This window comes from Lissotriton helveticus, chromosome 11 (assembly GCF_964261635.1).
Source record: "Lissotriton helveticus chromosome 11, aLisHel1.1, whole genome shotgun sequence".
NCBI lineage: Eukaryota > Metazoa > Chordata > Amphibia > Caudata > Salamandridae > Lissotriton > Lissotriton helveticus.
In genome coordinates this window covers 54,679,684-54,705,679 of record NC_136072.1, presented here as the reverse complement: position 1 = coordinate 54,705,679, position 25,996 = coordinate 54,679,684, and the positions used below count along the sequence as shown (strand labels likewise).

At 41.4% G+C, this 25,996-nt stretch overlaps 1 protein-coding gene across 1 annotated transcript in view; it reads right to left on the bottom strand.

The window, feature by feature from the left end:
• The window catches only part of CHRNG (cholinergic receptor nicotinic gamma subunit), an 83,319-nt gene that overhangs the window by 37,740 nt on the left and 19,583 nt on the right, over positions 1–25,996 (bottom strand). Inside the window, exons 3-4 of the mRNA XM_078665800.1 lie at positions 23,082–23,126; positions 14,367–14,476 (exon numbers count right to left, since the gene is read on the bottom strand). Coding sequence (XP_078521926.1) covers positions 14,367–14,476; positions 23,082–23,126 — 155 coding nt within the window. The remainder of the gene's footprint in view (positions 1–14,366; positions 14,477–23,081; positions 23,127–25,996) is intronic.

Below are 25,996 nucleotides of genomic sequence, written 5' to 3'. Positions count from 1 at the left end.
CTAAAATTCTGCCAGAAAAGTTCTTCCAAAGTAAACTTTATTTTGTATATCTTGAAAGTTATTCTTTCATACTCAATTCATCACAAGTAGTAAGACTTCATAGTTCCATCCCATATGTGGGTTTCAAGTTTTATAATCCAATCGAATATTAGATTGTATATTTCAACATTCCAATGCATTTCGGCATAATGCCTTCATCAGGGAAATCTACGAAACAAGAAAAAACGTCTTCAATTTCTACCCCTTAGTTAAATAAAGTTACAAAAACACCTTCATAAATCTTCGACACATGTTCATATATTTTCTATCTATAGTCCAATGCAATAGTTATAAACAGTTCGGTAAAACCCCACATGATAACGTTTACCTGGTCATGTTATACTAGCAATCTAATTTTATCCTAAACATGATTCTGGCTCTGAAGTCAATGCCATGTGTGACACCACAAACATTGTTTACATGATTAAATGTCCTTGTGGAAAAGTGTATGTAGGTCAGACTGAACGTAAGCTCAAGATAAGACTCAACGAGCATAAAAGCAACATCAGAACAAGGGCTCTAAGATCAGTTGTGGCAACCCATTTTATTGAATCTAATCACCAAATCAGCCAGATCAAAGCTTGCGTGTTGGAAACAGTGGAAAAGCAAGCTGACAGAGACAACAAAAAAACTTTGCTTAAAAGAGAGAATTATTGGATATATAATTTACAAACACTGAAACCAAATGGGATGAATGATAGAACCGAATGTAATTGTTATCTGTAAATTGTAGTATCTATAGTAATACCTGATGGTTATAATTGTGTTACCCAGTAATTGAAGACATTGTGCAGACGTGTAGTCGGTTAGAGAACTATTTTATTTATTGGTTTAACTTATGGACAGTTGTTTGCTTATCACACTGAGTTGCCATGTATAGATTTTCTATCTTCGTTCGTTATTTATATGCGAAATTACATACATCATTATCTTTAGCGCCACTTTATGATGAATATGGAACCTGTGTCTACATCGGCAATAGCTTTGAAATGTCTGCCATCCAATTTTGATCCACTATTGAAGTGGTAAATCTTTATTAGACATTGGGCGGGAACATTTAAATCATAAGGCGGCACTAGCTCTTTAAACATTTAGGCGTATACAAATTTGAAGCCTCACCTGTAACCTGACGTCACACGCCGTCTTTTCCCGGCGAGTATGTGCCCGACGGTTACTTGGTCTAAGGTTGGCCTGTAACACAGCGGTAAACCGGATTGTGCAGGAGAATAGTTTTCTCAGCAGGTGAGCGCTTGAAAGAATAGGTTGTTATGCGATATAAATGTGTAGCGTCAAGGCATAGAGCCGAGGTATATCATAATTGCAGACGCTAAACGAGCTGGTTTTAATCCTATGTATACGTACAGTGATTCCAACACGTAAAAGGCCGAAAAGTCTATATGATTGTAAAATAGCCATCACTTCTGAGCCAGAATCATGTTAAGGATAAAATTAGATTGCTAGTATAACATGACCAGGTAAACGTTATCATGTGGGGTTTTACCGAACTGTTTATAACTATTGCATTGGACTATAGATAGAAAATATATGAACATGTGTCGAAGATTTATGAAGGTGTTTTTGTAACTTTATTTAACTAAGGGGTAGAAATTGAAGACGTTTTTTCTTGTTTCGGAGATTTCCCTGATGAAGGCATTATGCCGAAATGCATTGGAATGTTGAAATATACAATCTAATATTCGATTGGATTATAAACCTTGAAACCCACATATGGGATGGAACTATGAAGTCTTACTAATTGTGATGAATTGAGTATGAAAGAAATACTTTCAAGATATACAAAATAAAGTTTACTTTGGAAGAACTTTTCTGGCAGAATTTTAGCGTCTTTCTGTGCCCCGGGAGGTTTATAAGATGCCACTGTACGTCCCAGACTGAGGTTCTCAGTAGAACTATAGCAGCAATTGCACACATAACAGGAGACAAAATGATATACAAGCAAGTTCCATGGATGCTCCCTGAGCAAGAAGTAGGATAAAGATAAATCAGAGATGAATTTGCTGTAACAGAACCAACATTTCTGTTTCCTTTACAAGACTTAAATACAACTGCCCATAAATCAACTATATATTTGAATTGCTGGCCTGAAGAAGGGCAGAGTTTGTTTTAATTCTTATATCCGAATCATATGTACACTCCTTTTCACTACACATGTCAGTGGGAGCAAGAAAAACATTTGACCATGTTCAACTATGAAGCATATTATCGTTCTTATATTCCTTCTATTTTATTTACTTTATTTACATACTAGCAACCCGTCCCGACGTTGTCCGGGGGGTCCCCCTTTGCGCACCCGCCACCTTCAGGGCCCCTAATTAGCTGCACACAGTTCACCGCTCCTCCCCGCGCTAACGGGCCGCTCCTCCCCTTGCTTCACCCACCTCTTAGCAATAAACCTCATCTCCGGCTGACCAATGCCCTGTGCAAACACGCACACATGTCTCTCTATATTATTATTTTATTTTGTGTTCTACCTCTTAGCAATAAACCTCATCTCCGGCTGACCAATGCCCTGTGCAAACACGCACACATGTCTCTCTTTATTATTATTTTATTTTGCGTTCTCTCTTTTATTTCCGTTGTGAATGTGGTACCAAATTGGAGACTTCCCGCAGGCGTGTGTGAGCGATAATGGGCCGCTTCTCCCCTTGCTTCACCCACCTCAGCCCGAGTCCTTTCCTCCGCTCCTCCCCGCGTTCCTGTCAGCCGCACATTGGAGACTTCCCGCAGGCGTGTGTGAGCGCTAACGGGCCGCTCCTTCCCTTGCTTCACCCACCTCAGCCCGAGTCCTTTCCTCCGCTCCTCCCCGCGCTTCACTCAGCCGCACACATTCCGATCCTCCCCGCGCTTCACCTACCTCAGCCTGAGTTCCTCGCTCCTGTCTGCGCTCCTGTCCGCCGCTCCTCGACCTCCTCGCGCTCCTGTCCGCGCCCCCCCCGCGCTAGATGATGTCAGCACGCACGTTCACGTCGTTAGCGCACGCGCCCGGCACTACTTCCAAGGGACTACTTTTTTATGAATGTATATTTTTTATAGAACGTATATTTTTTGGGTACATATAGCCTATGTCACTCTGCAGACCCTGACAATTCTAATGATGTATCGTGTGTTTGGATTGGCGCTGTGGTTCCCGAGTTTACCCGCCTCAAAGGTTCAAAGTTCTTACTTTATAATAGTAGTATAGATACACAAAAAGATTTCCTATTAAAATACATTTTTGTTATTTTTCAATAAAGCTTCAATATATTTTAAAAGGAAAATCTTTTTGTAAATATGTCAATCTATATGTATAAAAACGAATGTATATCTGTCTGTCTGTTTGTCCTTTATGCATTACTACACCATTCATCCGATTGCCATGAAACTTTGGGAAGTTGTTGAGTACACTCCCGCGAAGGTTTCTGGCATAATTCGTTTTTTAATATCGACCCCCCCAAGGCCCTCATAATCTTTCAAATACTGAAATTGTCCGCGAATTTGCGAGCATCGTCGACAGTTATGCCCCCCAAACGGAAATCGATTGGTTGATCTACATCTGAAGCACGAAAGAAAAAGGCATTACAAGCTTCAGAAACAGACGAGCAACGGGAAGCAAGATTAGAAGCTGTTCGAACACAAACTGCTCAAGCACGTTCTTCTCAAACGAACTAGCAACGACAATCAAGATTGGAAGCCGATCGAGTACACACTGCTCAGCCCGTTCTTCTCCAACCAATGAGCAACGAGAATCAAGATTGGAAACAGATTGATTACGCACTGCTCAAGCCCGCTCGAATGAAACAGGAGAGCAACGAGAATCAAGATTGGAAACCGATCAGTTACGCACAGCTCAAGCCGACTCAAATGAAACAGGAGAGCAACGAGAATCAAGATTGGAAGCCAATCGAGTACGCACTGCTCAAGCCACACTTTCAAATGTTTTCCATATTAAAATGAATAAGTTTCAATAAAAATGACACAATGTAAATTGAATGTTATCATAACGAGTTTCCTTGAATTTCCTTTCTTCTGAGATCGCAGCAAAGCACGATGGATAAGCTCGTAAAGTGTAAAAATAGAAAGCATATATGGAATTGTGTATGATTCATGGCTAAACATGGGTAAATGTTTCTCTTGCTCCCCACTGATATATGTAGTCAAAATTTAAATTATCAGTCAGATGGGTTACTGACTAAGTGGGTGGCAGCCAGCGGAGGTCCGGTGGCATCTGTTAGCTCGACCTATAATTGATACACACCCTTTTAGTATTGTTTTGCAAGTTTGTGTATTTACTGCATCACTGCATGTTAAGTAGCTTATATACTGGCACATTCATGTTTAAAGAAGATAGAACCTTTTCCCTTCTAGATCTCATGTTTTCCGTACAATGCAGCAGTTGGAATTACATTTCTACCTCACAATATTTAAACTTGCTTGTAACATGCATTGCAGAGATATAATAGTATCTCCATTCCCTAAAAATGAAATACAGAAACAACAATAGCTAGGAAATTAATTTTGCACAGATAAAAATAGGAGTTACTCACACAATAAAGTGTCAGAAAGCGATGGGCCTCTTATTTGAAAGGACTATATAGGAGGACATAAAACAGACCTCAAAGCTCTTTGCCTTTTATCTATCTATACTACTATTATAAAGGAAGAACTTTGAGGCTTTGAGGTGGGTAAACTCAGGAACCACAGCGCCGATCCACACACCCAATACATCGTTGGAATCCTCAGGGTGTGCAGATGGACATAGGCTATATAAAGTTAAAAAATACATTATATTAAAAAAATTTACAGCGACCTGCGTGCTGACGTCAGTAGCACGGGGAGGAGCGGCGTCCAGGAGCGGCAGACATGGCACGGGGGAGGAGCGGTGACGAGCGGCGAGGAGCGGGGGACTGAGGAGCGGTGAACTGAGGAGCGGCGGCTGAGGTAAGGCAGCGGGGGTCGGGGCAGGCGGGGGACGGGGTGATGTAAGACTCCAAACTACATCGATCATGCTCATAACAGCTTAGGAAGTTTACCTGTAGAGCACCAGCGTTTCAGCTTTAAGGGTCAATAGGTTGACACGCAGGCATTACGTTACCATGCTGGAATCTCGGCACGCTGAGCTCCGTCAAGGGTAAACCCCGCTCAAAGAGACACCACAGGCGAAAGTGATCCGTCAACCTCGGAGCCGTGTTTAAATGTGCCCTCTTTTGGTGGTACTTTTCATGTGGACGGGGAAAGCAAACAGCCCAAAGCGCACTGCTGTGACTATCATATGTTGCATTTTATAAGGCTCCGGGGACAATGTCGGTGCAGGCGGGGGTCGGGGCAGGCGGGGGACGGGGCAGGCGGCGACGGGGAAAGCAAGCAGCCTGAAGGAAATCCAGGAAATCTGGTTTGGTTTATCCCCACTCTAAACACATGGAAATGGTAATTTCCAGGCGAAGGCTGGAGTAATAGCTGCAATACAGTGAGACGGTTTTACATTATAGTACACTGCTGTGACTATCATATGTCGCCTTTTTAAGGCTTCGGGGGACAATGTCGGGGCAGGCGGGGGTAGGCGCAGGCAGGGGACGGGGCGGGCGGGGGCCCGAAATGCTGGACAATTTCGGGGCAGTCGATGAAGCCTGATTGCTCCCAGACAAGGTCGGGACGGGCTGCTAGTGTTATATAAAGAGTTGCAGATACTGTGAACATTATAACTTCAATGCCTCGAAATCATCTACTGGGTAAAGTTAAAGAGAGGCAACACCATGTCACACTTCAAGTGTCTTTACACTAGCCTTGCATGAAATCTTATTGAAAGATGAACATGCTTCTTAATCAAGTGGTCTGAAGAAACTTGAGGGTGCATTGCCACCTTAAGCTTGCCTCAAAAGCTGTCCATTGTCTTCTGGCAGATGCAAGCCTCAAACTCTTCTGCATCATACATGATGTCTATTGGAGTAAAATCTCTGTGTATCTTTAAAACTAACAGCCACTATGTACCCAACAGGACCCTGCTGTAAGCACTAACACACAGCAAATCTTCAGATTACTTAACTGTGGAAGAAGGGCCTTGGGAGTCCAGAGCCACAGCTGATCCCACGTCAGATAGCAGAAGCCAATAACAGCCATTTCAAGGTAGACCTGAAAATGAGATTCCTTTTGCACACCTGCAACTGACTCCACCCACTTAGATTATGATGACAGAATATTGGGTTGAATTCACTCCTTAGTGACTGAACTCTATCTCCCCCGCACATGACTTCTCAACACTGACTGGCACTCTGAGGTATCCAAAAATCAATATGCAACACTTAAAAAACCCTTTGAATAGCAAACTAATAATAAATCAATCCAAAGGCAAGCATAGAACACTGGCATCATAACACATGTATTTAAATGTGACCTGGAAAACCAAATGCACCCATCTATTAAATGACTTGTCCATGTGTCTAGCATTTACTGACGCTGAAACGCTGCTTGCAGACGCGCTGCTGGGTCACGCTTGCACGCTATTGCTTTTTACTTGTAATTTTCAATTTTTAAAATCGCCGCTTTACTGTTGTAAATGACCACTATTTGCACGGTATAATTTTAACTATTGTGGGCACATTAGCAAAGTCACCTTCCTGTGTAGATACCACCGCTTACCTCCCCGTTCCACCGCAGCTTGTGCTGTTTGTTGTGGAGGGAGTGTCTGACGCGGTACAGAGGGAGCCCTTTCACCCTCACTTCCGGGGGCCATCTTGGAGAGCTGACGGTCTAGTGGTTGTACTAGGACCATCAGCAGCCTCCTATTTAGGGCGAGCATTTCCTGCCGCGTTTGAATCTAGCATTTACTGACGCTGAAACGCTGCTTGCAGACGCGCTGCTGGGTCACGCTTGCACGCTATTGCTTTTTACTTGTAATTTTCAATTTTTAAAATCGCCGCTTTACTGTTGTAAATGACCACTATTTGCACGGTATAATTTTAACTATTGTGGGCACATTAGCAAAGTCACCTTCCTGTGTAGATACCACCGCTTACCTCCCCGTTCCACCGCAGCTTGTGCTGTTTGTTGTGGAGGGAGTGTCTCACGCGGTACAGAGGGAGCCCTTTCACCCTCACTTCCGGGGGCCATTTTGGAGAGCTGACGGTCTAGTGGTTGTACTAGGACCATCAGCAGCCTCCTATTTAGGGCGAGCATTTCCTGCCGCGTTTGAATCTAGCATTTACTGACGCTGAAACGCTGCTTGCAGACGCGCTGCTGGGTCACGCTTGCACGCTATTGCTTTTTACTTGTAATTTTCAATTTTTAAAATCGCCGCTTTACTGTTGTAAATGACCACTATTTGCACGGTATAATTTTAACTATTGTGGGCACATTAGCAAAGTCACCTTCCTGTGTAGATACCACCGCTTACCTCCCCGTTCCACCGCAGCTTGTGCTGTTTGTTGTGGAGGGAGTGTCTGACGCGGTACAGAGGGAGCCCTTTCACCCTCACTTCCGGGGGCCATTTTGGAGAGCTGACGGTCTAGTGGTTGTACTAGGACCATCAGCAGCCTCCTATTTAGGGCGAGCATTTCCTGCCGCGTTTGAATCTAGCATTTACTGACGCTTAAACGCTGCTTGCAGACGCGCTGCTGGGTCACGCTTGCACGCTATTGCTTTTTACTTGTAATTTTCAATTTTTAAAATCGCCGCTTTACTGTTGTAAATGACCACTATTTGCACGGTATAATTTTAACTATTGTGGGCACATTAGCAAAGTTACCTTCCTGTGTAGATACCACCGCTTACCTCCCCGTTCCACCGCAGCTTGTGCTGTTTGTTGTGGAGGGAGTGTCTGACGCGGTACAGAGGGAGCCCTTTCACCCTCACTTCCGGGGGGCCATCTTGGAGAGCTGACGGTCTAGTGGTTGTACTAGGACCATCAGCAGCCTCCTATTTAAAGCTCACATGGAGCAGACGCGCAGCGGTTACGCGCAGCGGGCGCGCCGTAGGTGCGCCGGAGGTGAGCCAGAGGTGAGCCCATCTTTGCCCATCCGTGACCATCCGGGGCCTGGGGCCAGAACCCCTGGCCAGAATGTGGTTTACTCAAGGGGTGACTTACTGCAGCTTAACCTGGGTAAATCCCATCTGGAGCCGGTTACTATACATCGGCTGGGTTGCGAGGGCCTGCTAATCTCACCTAGGAGTATTAGCGGGCGACAGCGTTCTTCCAATATACATACCCTGAGCTACGGGCTATTGAATACCCGCTCTTTGCAGAGCCATAGGTTGGAGGTCTTCACACTTCTGGAAGACGGGGAGTTAGACGTCCTTGCGCTCACTGAAACATGGTTGGAGGATTGCTCAGCGCCGGATTTAGTGGCGGCTCTTCCAGACAACTATTTGGCTATTCATTTTAATAGGGAGGGAGCCAAGAGAGGAGGAGGAGTAGCCCTTTTATATCAGTCATGCCTCCGTGCCGATAGGTTCCTCTCTGAAACCCTTGGAGGAGCAGAGGTTATGGGGGTTAAGCTCAGGAGGGGAGCGGTCTGTGTGGTGTTCTTGGTGGTATATCGGCCACCCTGGGCGTCGCCAGATTTCCCCACTCTCTTCATAAGATTGGTCCAGGACCTGTGCACAAGATATGATAAAATGGCGATCGTTGGGGACTTCAACTATCATTGGGAAAAATCCCCCAAAGAAGGACAAGCATTACAGATCGAGGAGGCGGTCTCCTCCTTAGGTCTCACTCAACAGGTCAAGGGACCGACACATGAGAAAGGTCATGTGCTCGACTTAGTCTGGACCACCATGCCAGTCCAGGGCATTACGGAAATTCTCCCCTGTGCCTGGTCTGACCATTCTCTAATAAAGGGTAGACTCATACTGAGGGGCCCCCTGTCCAAACCTGGGGAGGGCTGGATAACGGCCCGCAAATGGAGAAATCTTGATGGGGAAAAATTGGTTCACCTCTTAGAACACCACCCTTCAGCAAAAGAGCAGGATGTCAACGTTGATGCTCTATGTGGACACCTCCAGCATAAACTGGGGAGTGCCATTGATGTGGTGGCACCTCTTCGCAGGATGAAGAAGGTGGCGAGAGGAGCTGGGGCGCCTTGGTATAATGACTCCCTAAGGGAGAGGAAACGTGGGGTGAGGAAGAAAGAACGGGCATGGCGTAAAAAATATGACGCCATCTCCAAACAAGAATACGTCTCATCCTTAGCCCATTATAAACTAGCCATACAATCTAGAAAGGCTGTTTTCTTCGAGGAAAGAATAGCTGCTGCAAGAAATCCGCAAAAAGAAATTTTTCGGGTCCTGGCGGAGCTCAGGGTGAACAAAGAGCAAAGGCCCGAGTTCACTCAGGAGGACTGTCAGAGGTTTCAAGACTTCTTCGTAAAGAAGATATCCGATATCTTGGACGAAATTGCGGAAACTGCACCCCTCGAATGTCCTCGCCTACCGGACCTTATCGCCACGTTAAACATCCCACCATTAGCTGAGTTCTCCCCTATCTCCAAACAGGAATTACTTAAAATCATAGGCCGAGTTAAATCGGGTTCCTTGGTGGACCCTTGCCCTCCTGACATATTCAAGGTGGCAATGCCAGGAATAGAGGAAGAGGTTCTGTATCTATTGAACACTTCTCTTCGCACAGGACAGATCCCTCTAGCTTTTAAGGAGGCTCGCCTGATCCCCTTACGGAAGAAACCTGGTGCAGACACAAAATGTCTGCAAAATTTCCGGCCCATCTCTCAGCTGCCTTTTTTGGCTAAAGTGGTTGAGCAGCATGTGTTAGCTCTACTATCGGGCCATCTAGAGAATAACAATCTGCTGGAGACCAATCAGGCAGGGTTCCGTGCTAATCATAGCACGGAACTAGTTATGTTATCCATTCTAGATGAGTTAAGAACGCGGGCTGATGTAAAAACACCGAGCGCCCTGATACTACTGGATCTCTCCGCGGCGTTTGATACCGTGTGTCACAAACAGCTTCTGTCGCGGTTGAGATCCTTTGGCGTCATGGGTACAGCACATGCATGGCTCACATCATTTTTGCAGGGTAGGACACAACGAGTGCAGCTGGGTGACCTACTTTCCACCCCTGCCCCGATCACCTGTGGGGTTCCACAGGGCTCTGCCTTGTCACCCCTACTCTTCAACATCTACCTGCAGCCACTAATTGCCCTCCTGAACAGGATGGATTGCCTAGTGTATAACTATGCCGATGACACCCAGATAATCATCCGGTTGGATGATGGTCCGGGAGCATCCACTAGGCTACAGGACATACTGAAAACCACAGTCAATTGGATGTCCGAGAACTCTCTGAAAGTCAATCCGGATAAGACGGAAGTGTTGCCCATCTCCACCTCGGGTAACCCTTGGAGCGAGAAATTTTGGCCTAAGGAGCTGGGCGCACCACCAAAACCGGCAGTCGCAGTCAAAAGCTTAGGCCTATACGTGGATAATAAATTATCCATGGAAAAACAAGTCACCACCGTAGTGGGCACCTGTATAGGCCTCCTAAGACAACTAAGGAAGATCTCTGCCCTACTCTCATTCCCTACTTTGAGACACGTGGTTTCAGCCACAATTTTGGCTAGGCTGGACTACGGGAACTCCCTATCTTTAGGTTTGCCACAGCGGCTGCTGGACAAATTACAGGGAGTAATGAATGATGCAGCTAGGCTGATATTTAAAAAACCCAGGACTGCTCATGCCTCTCCCCTGATGCAGGAGTTGCACTGGCTCCCAATTCGTCAGAGAATTGTCTTCAAAGGACTGTGTATCGCTCACAAGGCTCTGTATGACAAAGCACCAAAATACCTGAAATCCCGACTATCCCCCTACACACCGGGCAGGACTTTGCGTTCGTCGGACGCCACTCTTCTGTCCCAATCCCGCTTCAAATTGACCACGGTGGGGGGCCGTGCGTTTTCCAACACGCTCCCAGCTTTATGGAACAAACTGGATCCAGAGCTCAGGAAGGAAAGTAACTTACTTTCCTTCAGAAAAAAACTAAAAACTGTATTGTTTAAACAAGCATGGAGCAGATCTTAGGTGCACAGCTGGTTTCAAGTGAATGTAACATCTTATCACGTAAATCTGAACAGACAGCGCTTAGAGACCCCTGTGGTTATAACGCGCCATATAAATTAAATAAATAAATAAATAAATAAATGTGGTGATGTAAAGAAACAACCTAGGTGACACCATCAGGGAACCGCGAAGGGTTTCATAATGCAACTAAAAGTGCAAAAGGATAAATATGTCTCTTTTTATTTGGGAGGGGACGCCAGATGTAATATATTTTTAACTATGTCACAAATGTTCCTGGCAATGTTTTCCTCCAAAGTTTGAATCTATGTAAATGCAACTCTCCAGTATGCCTGCAGCTGCCACATGGCACCATTCAAGAGGGAGTGACACCCATGAACTATCCAATTTTGAGCCAGAAACAGGAGAATCAGGTGGCAAAATGCCTGCAATTGGTACGTAGGACCCATTTTCCATTTACTGTGCTGGGTTTGCATTGAAATGTGCTATTTCAGCCCGCACTGATAAACAATATTCGACCCTAAAGAAAGCATCTGAAAATAATTACGTCCAAGTCAACATTTTTTGTATTTATTTAATGGCCCACATAAGTCAGTAGTCAGATATACATGTATCAAAATGAAATCTTTGAGAGGTGCCTACTTTGTAGTAATTTGTAGTAGGGTTCTATCCTTCCTTTGGCTTTATGATCAGAGCAGTGAGTTAACCTGGAAAATTTAATAACTTTGGGAAAATTATTCAGGATTGAATTTGCATGATTATGATTCTTTTACTGGGCACTAGACCTCTGATTCTTTAATGGTGATTTCTTCTGCAATGTAGACTGAATGCACCTGTCAGCTGATCTTCTGGCTGTTTCCATGCCCCAATTCCAGTGAAGGCTAGAACCACTAAGGTGGAGAAACCACCACCTTTGTATAGAACTCTTAATCCAGTTGATTCTTCTCCATTGTCTTGAACAGGCAGAACATTCACCAAAATAACTGCAGAAATTTCTAAAATCATACTCGTGCACAGCCGGCACCACTAGGATTCTTTACTATTTAGCTTCCATTTGGTGTGTGCACCGTATACTTGGTCTTTACTATTGGTATTATTCTTATTCGTATACCGATTCTTATTCTTATTCTTATTCTTATTCCTATTCTTATTCTTATTCTTATTCTTATTCCTATTCTTATTCTTATTCTTAGTCCTATTCTTATTCTTATTCTTATTCCCATTCTTATTCTTATTCGTATTCCTATTCTTATTCTTATTCTTATTCCTATTCTCATTCTTATTCCTATTCTTATTCTTTTTCCCATTCTTATTCTTATTCGTATTCCTATTCTTATTCTTATTCGTATTCCTATTCTTATTCTTATTCTTATTCTTATTCCTATTCTTATTCTTATTCCTATTCTTATTCGTATTCGTATTCTTATTCTTATTCCTATTCTTATTCTTATTCTTATTCCTATTCCTATTCTTGTTCCTATTCTGTTAATCATTTATGCCACAGTTCTTAATTTTTTCACCACTAATATTATTGTTATTTCTATTATTTTTATAATTATTTTTAATTATTTAATTTATTTTTAATTATTTAATTATTTAATTATTTATTTTATAATTATTTTTATAATTATCTTGCACACGTGTCATCGTTTTTTAAAACAATTAGACACTTCCCCTCTAACTACTATAGCAAACGTGCTAAATACTTCTCTTCTAACTTCCACTGTCCCGTCAAGCTGGAAACACGCTGTCGTGACCCCATTATTGAAAAAACCTTCAGCTGACCCCGCGGTACTGTCGAATTATCGGCCTATATCTTTACTCCCCGCCTTTTCTAAATTGATGGAAAGACACATACATGCCACCCTCACCTCCTTTACGACGAACAACAACCTCCTTCACCCATCGCAGTCAGGTTTCCGTGCAGGACACTCAACGGAGACCGCTCTTTTGGGTGTAACGGAAAAAATCCGAAAGCTCCTGGATGAGGGTCAGACTGTCGCACTCATTCTTTTAGATTTGAGTGCGGCGTTTGACACCATATCACACAAAATTCTCCTGACTACACTAGAGAGATTCGGCATCCGTAACGTGGCCCTTCAGTGGATAAAGTCTTTCCTAACCGATAGATCATTTCAGATCAAATCGAGCATAGCATGCTCAGATACGTTCCCCACTCCATATGGAGTTCCACAGGGCTCTATCTTGAGCCCGCTGCTTTTTAATCTGTACCTAAGACCATTGGCCGATCTAGCCGATTGCGTTGGCCTTACCTTAACGTCATACGCTGATGACTCTCAGATTATTTTTTCTCTATCTGAGTCAAATGCTTCAACCCCATCTGCTCTGAAAAATGGTCTTCAGGAAATCTTCAACTGGATGACCACCAACCAGTTGAAGTTAAACGGGGATAAAACTGAGGTCCTCCTTCTGGGAAGGAAAAAAGAACTTTGGTGCCCCTCACATTGGCCAACAGAGATGGGCAACCTTCCCATTCCAGCCACACAAGTGAGAAATTTAGGAGTCATTATCGACAATACTTTGTCGATGAAACAGCAGGCAAATAAAGTGGCTGGCCTCTGTTTTACCATAATAAAATGGTTAAAGAAAATTATCTGGATGTTGCCCCAAAATACCCAAAAAACCGTAGTCAATGCACTAATAACATCCCGCATCGACTACGGTAACATTCTTTACCTGAGCTCAAATCTAGCAGTGATTAAACGACTGCAACTGATCCAAAACTCTGCTGCACGACTCCTATGCAAGATCCCAAAGTTTGACAGAATTTCAAAACACATAAATGATTTACACTGGCTCAGGATAGAACATCGGATTACTTTTAAAACTTTGACATATATGTTCAGAATTAAAACCAAAACTGCACCCGGCTACCTTCAAGCCTTGGCCTCCCCCTATCTCCCAACAAGGGATCTCCGATCTCAAACTGCAGCAAATTTCACTGTTCCAAGATTCAAACTGCAAAAAACAGGAGGGCGCTCTTTTGCTGTGAAAGGGCCCACTCTATGGAACTCACTCCCCCCGCAGATTCGGAAAGAAGAAAGCTATATCAAAATCCGAAAATGCGTAAAAACCTGGCTGTTCCAGAAGCAACTGCAGTAATTACTACAATTTAGCTATCTTCCTTCTATCTAAATGAATGTTGCAGGCGCCGGGAAACCCTTTTTGGGTAGCTGTAGCGCCATACAAATGAAAAAAATAAAATAAAATAATAAAATAGTGGGGACTTAACCATCTCACCTGGCCCATCGGCCCCATAAAAACATAAAAAGAAGGGTCCAACTCACTTGTTCTCCAGCACGATGTCAGGCAGCCACATCATTTTGGAGGGAATGACCATCTTCTTAATGCCTTCGTACTCATTGGGGTCCCACTGCAGGCGGTAGTCAAACCATTGCTGTAACCCAGGCAGGAGAAAGAACAGGAAGAGGAAGTCATAAACACAGACAACTTGGCTTCTGGCTGTACATTGTAAGCATCACCATTCCCATATGGGCCCACAGAAGTCAGATCCACTGATGAACAGACAGGAGATTCCACAGGGGTAAACTTGGCTGATACATCCAGATTAGACTGGTCTGCCATTTGAACTTGAGGAGGCATTTTTGAAATATATTGAGTTTTCCCCATTTTTATTTCCTTTACATAGTTTGGATCTTCTTGCTTTATTTTATCTTCTTATCTTAATTCATGGATCAAATCTTGTTATTAGGTTTACTAAATAACAGTCATTATTGCCTACAAATCGGATGTCAGCATAAAAAAGAAGACCATAACATGAATGAGGAAAAGAAGGAGACAGTGAAAGAAGCTAATTTCCTATGTCTTGAGCATGTGTTGTAGGATGGACCATTGTGATGTCAATGGTATTACATTTAGAAAACAGGTTGTTGGTGGCAGTTAGAGTGCAGCTTTTGTTGTGAGAGGAGCACTGCCTAGCGTTGAGAATAAAGGGCATGTCAGGCCATTCTTTCAATGAATGTGTCACAGTGAGTGTCAGTATACTATGGCAAGAACATAAACTTGGTGACTAGTGGGTGGATTTCATATAAGGTTTTACAAAGGAAGCAAGAGGTCAAGGAAACAATAGATGGTTATGTTGCTATGCTACAAAAACTGTCACTAATTTGCTGCTTTGGAAACCTACAAGACAGACTCATCAAGTGCAAGAAAGTCTACGGGTACATGGGATTGCAATTTTAAAAGATGATGATGCCGTAGTATGCAAAGCTGAATTATTGGAAGGATGTGCCAAGTCTGTTCTTGAAACTGTAAAGGACAATGATACTATTTGTAAAGTTTTCAAAACAAATGGCATAAGGAAGGAGCAACAAATGTTAGTTGGAAAAGTATCACCTTACTGGGTCAATTAATAAATCTTCTCAAGAAACAAATCCAAGCTATTAGTGTCAAATACAACATATGCAGTAGCATTTACCATATGGCTAATACTATGAATTGTATGGCAATATATGAAAACTGCGCTGGTTCTGCTACAGTGTTGCATTTTGTGAGAATATCTGGAAACAAAAAAGGTGCAGGCATCCTAAAATTAAACATGTCAAGGAAAATGATATGGATAGTTGCTCTGGAAGTGAAGTCTTTGCAAATAATAGCTCTGAAGTTATAAAAGGGAATGTTTGGGATTTAAAAATAAATTTTAGGAGCAAGCCAATTTGTGAAATGAAAATTGGAGGGTTCATACTAAAAACGGTTGCAGATTTAGGGTCACCTTACATGATTGTCGATAAGGATGTGTTTAAGAAAACATTTATGAACATCCTTGGTGATATTATAGAATCTTCTCATATCGAGCCTGACAGTTTCACTGAGGAGTTGATCCCCATGTTAGGGCTCATTATGGTCACCCTTGAATTAAGGGAGGTAAGGCAGTTGGCAAACTTTCAGTTGCATTAAAAAAAATTGGTTCTATTTTGGATCGACTAAAGATCTTTAGATATATTCTCCAAACCAAATAGTCTTGATCAAGCTGTGTTTGTGGGTGAGGGTGCTGATACCTCAAGCAGAGTGTTAGATGGATTTCCAAGGGTATTTTGAGGAAAGACCAGAAAGTTGGGTCGTTTTTCACACCAAATAGTTTTGAAACATGAATCAGTACCAGTTATACTCTGAAGAATATCCCTGTGATTATTAGAATAGAAATGGAGGCAGGTTAATAAGTAGAGTTGTCCAAATGGATTGAGCCACTGGTTGTGGCCAGATAGCCAATTTGAGGATAAGACTATGTGTAGATCTAAGAAACTTGAATAGTAATACACAGATAACTAGGTTTCTCCTTCACAAAAATAATGAATTATGAACAGCAACCAAGGGTTATAGTTGGTTTTCAATATAATCAAGAAACAGACTCTTGACTGCTTTTATGATGCAAAGTGGCTGCTTCCAGGTAAATTGAATGCCATTTGGAGCTGACATCCGCAGCAGCCATTTTTCTAAGATTGATTATGGCATTTTTATTTTTAAGAATGTTAAGGACATAAGGCCTGGTTCACAAACTGCATTTTGCAGTACTGAAAGTAGTACTACAGTAGTACTTCTACTTACTACAAAACGCAATTCACAAATCTAAAAGTGTAAATCTCCACCTCCACCATTCTATTGGAGATCCTCATACAAGTAGGTTTTACTACTTAGGGGCCAATCTCGTCCAGAAAGCATTCCCACCAAGTTGGTCCTGGAATGCTTTCCAGATGACTTGGACCAGGTAAGTCCGACCCAGCAATTTGGATGCATCCTAATGCTCACGGATATGAATCGGTCAGACTCCCTTTCACTTCAATGGGAGCCTGTGTCCGGAACGAGAACTTAGGCTCCCATTGACAAAAGGGGTGGCTGGGGAAAATCGTGCTCCCTGTGGCAGACACCCATTGGTGCCTGCCACACTATGCATGGTTGGAAAGGGAGGACCCTTGGGTACCCCCAAGGGCACGATTCAGAGGGCCCTAGGTGAAGGGGGGTCTGCTATCGTCCCCCAAAGACAGATTCTGGCAGCTGATTTGTTCCGGAGATACCGATTCGGAACGGTTGTCCGAATCAGTCATCATAATTGCTCGCTTAAAAACCGAGTGCATAGAGCTGTACTATTTGGCTTAGAAAGATGCAGCCTGTCAGAATGCCTTTCGAAATCGATTCGGACAGGCATAATGGTTTACGGGCATCGTAATTGGTCATTGGGAAGTGTGTACGATTCAGTTGGAAACAAGGGTTCCAAATCGGATTCGGCAAACCTGAATCCAATTCAGAGACCTTCCGAACAGCATCGTAATCGACCCCTAGTAGTAAATGCTGGACCAGGAGGAGTTGCTGAAAAAAGGGCATAATTACTACTAAATAGGAGCAGTTTAGGAAAGAGTCATGAGGCAATTAGGGAAGGTTAGGGAGTGCTACAGGGAGGAGCATGCACAATCCCCCAAAATGGTAACATTGCATTTGAAAAACTGCATTTCTAAAACTACTACAGCTAAAGAGGGACCCAAATCAGTAGAATATTACTCCATTGTGAAGCTGCAGTAAGTCCAGCATCACACAAGGCCAACCACTGTTACTGCAACACCCTCCCATTGAAAATAATGGCAGAAGACTAAATACAAAACCCATCAGAAATAAAGTCATATTAAATTAAATTATGTAAAATAGTCAAAATTATGATGAAATATAATTTAATGTCACAAAATCCAACAAATACAACATATTTTGTTTTCAACTATAAAATTATTTAACAACCTTTATTATATTTATAAAAGAATGCAACCTTACATTTGATTGAAATATATATATATTATGTTTAAGTAATTATAGATATTATTTTTATTAATTATTAATACATAATAGAAAATTACTTTTGGTGGGAATTTATTTTTTATTTTAAAATGTCGTAAAAGATGTTTATTTAATATATACTCAAATTAATTGAATGCAAAATTAAGTTGCTAGTCATGTACCTTTTTTCTATTTTGATCTGCATTTAAAATACAAATATTAAATTACTTTATGTAAATAATCTACTTACACATATTTTGACAAACGTTTTGTGTTAAATACATTGTTTTTACTTTTCCCTATTCTTTACCATAGGGATACTCCACAGTCAGACTGCGGATCCTCCCATTGGTTAATTTAATTTAACATTATTTCCTAAGGCGTTTTAGTGTCTATGGGAGGGTTTGGCAGTACCAGTGGGTGACCATGTGTAGTGCTGAACTTACTATTCTTTCTTTTTCTGTAGTAGTGACTTAAACTCATAACTTTAGTTCCACCCCCTTTTTTCAAGGGCAGGGTGAAAATAAATGAGTAATTCTCGACTTTTGAGTAAATTTGGACTCAGATATTGTGAATGGCCAATGTAAGTAAATTTACTCAAAAGTGTGCTAGTAAACTATTGATGTAAATTACTCACAAGTGAAAGTTAAGTTTGTGAATGGCCTCACTATAGACCTCAACTTAGCCTTTGATTGTGTAAACAGGGCTAAGCTTTGGTCCATACTAGCTTTCAGAGGCATTGGTGAGGACATCCTGGCCATTTTAGGGTGTGTTAACATTGATGTGATTTCTAGGGTCAGGTTTGTGCTAAAGATGTAGTGTTTTAATTTATTTACTTAACTGATTTCTATAGTACATGGTCACCCAAGGTATACATACAATAAATATGACACAAGGTCTTATACAGAAAAGATAAAATGTTGAAGTAAGAAGTGGTACAGATTAAAATAAGAGATTTCAGGTGGAAGAGGAGAGATAGGTCAGTGAAGGTAATGACAAGACTTAAGTTAGGGGAAGGATAATGGTTTTACAGATTTCATATTCAACAGTTCTGTTTAAGAGGTGAGGGTCAGAATAGTCCTGAAAATGCAAAGGTTGCTGCATCAGATTTAGGTTAAACAGGTGAGTCTCTAGCAGATGTTGAAATGAGAGGACGGTTCGTGCAGTTCTAATATCCATGAGTAGGGGATTTTAGAAGGTTGGGGACGCTCCAGAAAAGTAATGTTGTAGAACCTGGGAAGTTCAGAACAGTGATGCTTCCACAAGAATGTTTTCTCTACTTCTCAATGTCCTTGAGCTGTATTATATCTTGAGAAGGTTAGTCAAGTAGAACAGGAACTTTGTAGGATTGCTTTGAACGCTAAGAATTCAAACTAAGCAAATTTGAATTTGATTCTGGTCTCAATAGGGAGCCAGTACAGATCAGTGAATACTGGAGAGATGTGGTCGAATTTCTTGGTCGAAGAGAGTAGCCTGGCAGCCCCATTTAAGACAGCTTTAAGAGGAGTAAGATCAGATTGGGATGCTCCAGGTAGAACCCCATTGCCATAGTCTAATCTAGATAATATCGGAGCATGAGTGGCTACTTTTAGGTGTTTTGTTTGTAGAACTAGTTTTAGTTTCTTTAACATTTGAAATAGGAAAGTTGCTCTTTTAGAAATTGTATTAATTTGTTGGACCATGGATAGGGAGGGATATAGTGCTATTCCTTATGAGTAGACTTCTGGCGCCAATGTGAGGTTAAAGTCTTTTTAATTAAGGTGTTTTAGCAGAAAGAATAGGAAGAATACAGTCTTTTTAAGTTTGGGAGTGTGAAAGTTTTTTTCCATCCAAGTCTGGACGTTGAGTAAGATTTTTGTTAAGGCGAGGATGTCACTTATGGTTGAGGTTTTCAAGTAAACGTGGATGTCGTCAGAATATTGGTGAATGGCGGCATTTGAATCGTTCAAGATTTTAGCCGAAGGTTATATGTTGTATTCTCTGCACTTATGTTTTATGTATCCCTTTAAGTCCAACATTCCATTTTCCCTGATGTCATTTACTCCTTTGTTCTGTCCTGTCAGTTAGCTCCTGCTTTCTGATGGGAACACCAGCTTTTCTCTATGGTGCTTAATAAATAAGAGTTAAGCCTTACATCTGCCTGCTGACTTCATTTACAACACATGGCGATGATGAACAGAAGGAGCTAAACAACCATAGAGGGAGAAGAACTCCACTGGTGAAAAGAACCACGCGAATTTTTCTTTGAAGAAACAGAGAAAAGAACTTTGAAGAACCATACTAACAGAGACAAATTGCTATCCCAGGAAACATTTGAGCCTGAAGCCTGCATCAATTTACGTTTTCATTACTGAAGTGAAGCCTGCAAGTTTCCTAACTGACCGGTGAGTTGGAGAGATTGTCGTGTGCCTGCTTGTGACTTTCCTTAACGTTAATCTAAAAGGCTACACCCAGCCAAAGAACCGCCACGTTTGTGAAAGCAGCACTCTTAAAAGAAAGAGAAACTCCTTAGATTTAATCGGGATGTAAACGCGACTTCTTGAGCAGAAACTGAACGATTTGTGCAAAAGAAAAACGGAATGACTTGTGTGCATACTATGTGACCCAATTTTTGACTTTCGTTGTACCCAACCTGTTGATCCCAACAGTGTTGCATCTTTCAAATCGACGCACGAGCACACCAGCACATCGAGTGGAGATACGCGTTGCATCTTTCAAACAGGCACACTTAACTCTTATTTGCTTAATAAATAAGAGTTAAGCCTTACATCTGCCTGCTGACTTCATTTACAACATTATACATAGAGGTTGGGGATACGATTGATCCTTGGGCACTCAACAAATGATAGAAGATGGATCAGAGACAACAATATTGTTGATTTTTACAATTTGAGAGCACTTGGAAAGGAAGGAAGCAAACCATTGGAGGACTATGTCTTTGAAACAGAAATAATGTTTGGAAAGATTAAGAAACGTAGAGTGATCGACTGTGTCAAAAAGTGATGCTGAGTATTAACAAGGATACTAAGGATATCATCCAGGTTTTTTAAGGAATTTGTTTAAATTTTTTGACTGCCTCTGAAATCAGATTGATAGGCTGCTAATAACTTTTCTATGCCAATACGTTTGGTGAGTTGATGGGATATGCATTTTTCAATAGTCTCCCCAAGCCAGTGAAGGGTGGAGATTTGCCTATAGTATCCAGGGGGATTGGATTCAAGTTTGAGTTTTTTTTAGTAGAAGTGAAGTATTGATTTTGATTTTTTTATTTGAATTTTGTGAATGATTTTTCTTTTGTTAGAGGAGTTTGATGAAACTGTGTTTTAACCCATCTTCTTCCTATTTTATGTACAAAATTCCTGGAGAATGCATTAATGCATTTGAGACTGGGTACTCCAAGAGTGGGAAATCAGGACCCATCGGTCCTCCTATATACCAATGAAGTGGTTTTAATTGCCAGGACATTGAATGGGTTACATACATTATTAAAATGATGTGTTACTTTTATGAACAGTCTAATTTTACATTTTCTCAAAGACCTTCATCATGACAATAGGCCCCATGAAAACTGATTCTAGACTTTTTAACATAATAGATTAGAGAAAGTAACTGCTGTCTCATATACAGGTGTTTCTTTTGATGACTCTGGTAGGTGGGCCCATTCATTTGCTTCAAACAGGCTTCAAATTAAACAAAACCAAGGTACAGTAATACATTTTACTGCCAAATTGGGTAATGAATCACTTAAGCATATGGTTGATAACTATATTAGTATGTGCATTTCTTCTGTCAGCTGGGCTGTGGGTACAACTATACATAGATGTTGCAAACCTCCAGGTAGAGAAATATACATTTTGCAAGAGTCTCTTTGGTTTATCCTAGAGTTCTTCTCTGGATATTGACCAGGGTAAACCCGGCTACTGAGTTAAATCAGAAAGTTAATAATGATTGCAATAGGTTGAATGTATACCTTAAACGTACCTTTTTTAAATATGTAAATAAGCTTTGTGCCGAACCAAGGAGACCTGATATTTTCACTCATCCCTGGCTAGTCAAAAAAAAGGATACAATCTGGGTCAAAAAAAGTTTTGCCCATATAAGCATTTTGGACAACAATCACATAGAATGAAAGAAACCCTTAGTAATATCTTACCTAATATTAAAATCAAAGTTGAAAGTGAACCATATTTAACAATTGGTTCAAGCTGCTAGGAGAGTTTGCTGTTGATAAAGATTAGAATAGTATATATTTTATTCCGTATTTTACTACTTTTGGACACCATTTGACCATAATAATTCCTGATACTGATACAAGCACAAATGTATTTTATATTGTAAATCAATGAGCTTCTCCCGTTCAGAAAAAGGGTTAAAACCTGGCTGTTTCCTTAGGATGTGTGACTGCCCGTTCTGTTTTGTTCTGTCTGACACTTTCGCCCTTTTTTGAGCCTTTAGCGCCAGGATGCCTGCAAGGTGACAGTGTGCTTTATAAGACACATACATAAATAATAGTTGATTTGTAAATGTTATAATAATGCTAAACAGAAATATCTAATCCCCAGGTTCAGATCCTAGGTTTCATGAGGAGAAGGCCACCTTTCTTATACCTACTATTGCTACAGTGCGCATTGGTCTGCTACTCTGTGAGCCGTTTCTTGGCTGCAGCCATTAAACAAGGTGATTTGTTATCTCTTAATGAATTATATGTATCAGTATATATCCATGTTATCCATGTGCTTCAAAGAAATTTGCTGTTTTATTAATATTATTGAATTAGATATATTTGATGTCTTTTGTAATGTAAATGTTTATTTGGCACTGAATGTTTCTTAATTATGGCTTTCATCAACTGAAATAAACACATTAATATTATTATTATCATCATATATAATTCAACTAAGCTACATTTCCCACCCTTCACAGTTGATGTTCACAGTCGCTAGAAAGCGAAACATTTCATATCATACTGTGGAAACCCAGTAGTTTCCTCATATATCAGAAATATCCAAGACACCTCACCTCCTGAAGCCTCTATTATTAAATGCAATATCAAAATATCAGGGCTGAATTGTCTCAACTCCGACACAACAGGATAACCTTCCAAGCACTTCACATTAATTCAGCCTAAAAGTATTCTTCCTGCTGTGTCACAAATTGTGCCCCGGTCCCACCTTAAATGAGAAGTTAAGTATATGACTAAACCTAAACCCATGTCTCCTTACCATTTCAATCCAGACATTTGTGGTGAGGGTCTCTTCTCTTTCATTCTGAAATAGAAACATAATGCAAACATTATAAGGGAGCCATCACACTGTAAGTACCAGTGTGTGATTGCTTTGTGATTTCTAGGTTTTTGAAGCTTTTGCACAAGTGAGATGAAATCATGCCAAGCAAGCAACACTGCATAATTCTCTCTGATATAAACAATTCAATATATAATGTGTGTATTACACAGTGGCAATTGCCACTGGGTAGTTATAGTTTGGTCAACTGTTCCAAAGGAAAAGCGGTTTGTGTGTTGCTAATAACTTTGGCACCATTTGGCGAATCTACACGAAACTTTCCAAAAACGTGCTATGTTTTGTGGAGATCCGTCAAGTGAGAGTTGAGAAAAACGGAGGGTCCCAAAACACAAAGCACCCATGATTTTTTCATAGACTTCTTTGGGTAGGGCTACAGCAAAAACTGCTAAATGGAATTACACCAAATTTGGCAGGAAGCTAGATTTTGGTACGCAGACTGTGTTTTTTTTAATTTGATGTAAAATCTATCTGGTGTTTTTTGAGAAATTAAGTTAAAAAAATATAGATATCTGGACGCTTGGGTTCAAGGGACTATCGCAAGAATCCCTAGAACCCCTAGAACCCAATTTAAAAAAATAGTGTGTTCTGATTGGTCCAGGAATGTTTTTTTTTACCTTGGGCAAATTCTAGTCTTATATTTATATTGCAGTAGAAAGTGCAGTGGAACCTAGTAGAATTTTGAAAGAACAATGATTTCTGTAGTTAGAAGAAATTTGATTCTTGAATGAAAACATTCATTTGGAGAAATTATCTCTGTATGAGACTTACTGTCCATGAGCATGACTCTAACTGAAAGAAGTCATCCTGCGTTCATTAAAGGAAACAAAAGTTGGTGTCAAGATAAAAAAATGCCTCCATAGTACTGCACTTGTATAGAACAATTGCGCAAATCAGAATGTTCCAGAAATGAAAACAACAATTAATGCTATAAGTGTCTTCAAATTCATCAGTATTGAATCAATTCATCTAAGGCATATCAAGGAGGCATTAAACATACACATATTGAGCAAAGAGGAAAATTTGCTTGTCATGGAATGTTAGAAAACCATCAATAGTGCATACGTTGTGTATAGTAAATGTGACAAAAGTGACATATAGAGATATGCACAGTTCAACTGTCCTGATGGCTTTGTTTGTCCCCGAGTATAGATCAAACAAATGTAGTCCTTAAGAACAAAGAAAATTTCTTCCCAGATGTTCAATATACTTTCTTGGCTTTGTGAAGTTTTGCCTAGGCCCATTGTGGTAGTGTTGATATGTTTCAACCCTAAACATCTTAATGGTCTCCTCAGGACAAGGACTTTGCATGCCATTCAGAAGCTGATAGCTATCTCTAAACGTTATGACCCATATGTTATACCTTCTCTCGAAGGAACATTGTGTGACTAAGTAGAATATCTCATGCATGTACAAATTTAGGATGTTAGAATGCCTGTGAAAGAAAAGTTGCATCACATTTCCGGGTACTTAGAGTGAAGCATTTTTATGGAGACAGTTAATTGCTTCAAAGGCAGCTACTAATAGTTGGCTGCTTGGAATGTGTAAGGTAGCACCTCTACAAGGTCTCTGAGAGATACTCCCCCAGATGTTCACCATGCTGACACTAATTCCATAAATAAATATTTGGTCTCAAGCACAGGAAAGTATATGGTGCTCTCACAGGAAGCAGCTGCTGAAGTAGCTGTGCTGCAAACTACTCGTAGTTTGCTGGTTTGCCCCAGTCCCTGTATATTTGAGCTGGTGTCTGGAATGCCCAGAATGAGTAACATTACAGAATGTTGGTGTGTGGTGTGGAGTGGAAGTTAGGGGCAGTTCGGAGGAGAATGGAGCCCTGACAGGACCAACCTTCTTTAGCATAAGGGCCTAATACAAAATAAATAACTTAAATCTTACCTAGGTGGCCCCAGACTCTTCTATGAAGATCCTGCCCTCTAACTACAACATTGTGGTAATGAGTTCTTACATTACCAGCATGAAGAAACAGAAAGACTCAGGTGGCAATTGGAAGCCTTTTCTGAGAGGGGAAGAGGCTTGTTTTGAGACAGAAGATGGCCCTGTGACCAGGGAGGACTGGTCTGTGACCACAATAATAGTGAGTGGTGTGAGCACTTGCTGCTGGGCAAGAGGAACCCAGCGAGGAGGATGGGCAAGGTCTGTCATTAGAAGTGTATGTGGGGAGCACCTGTGGTATGTGGAGTTGGGGAAGAGTGGCACCCTATCACTAGAGATTGTATGCAGGCAATATGCCCACCTATGTTGTGAGATACTACATGGTGGAGCACCCGATGGTCTGCTAATTTGAGGAAGGATAGAACCCAGTCATGGGAAGTTGCATGAGGGAGTATCCCATGGCATGTTGGGAAAGAGTTGTACCTGTATAAGAAATTGCATGGGAAATACCCAATGGGTGCGGTGTGGGGGAACATCCTTTACAGCGCAACTTTTACAACGAAGTGCCTTTACGACGCAACCATTACAACGCAACTTTTACAACGAATTGCGCTGGGGGGCGCTCTAGGATAGGGAATAGTTTCCAACACCTTCCCTACTATCCACGGGGACTGGAGTTGGAATAGTAAATTATACTATTCACTATCCAGCGCCCCCCAACGCAAGTTGTTGTAACGACTTGCGTTGTAAAACTTGCGTCGTAAAGGCATGCGTTGTAATAGCATGCGTTGTAACGTCATACATCCGCGGTGTGGGTGAAGAGAAAGCACCATGTCATGAGAGTTTGTAAGGGGAAGTACCCTTTGAAATAAAATATGGGGAAGTGCACTGTTCCATTGTGTTTTTGGCAATAGCCATACATTTTACCTGAAAGTGCTATGGAC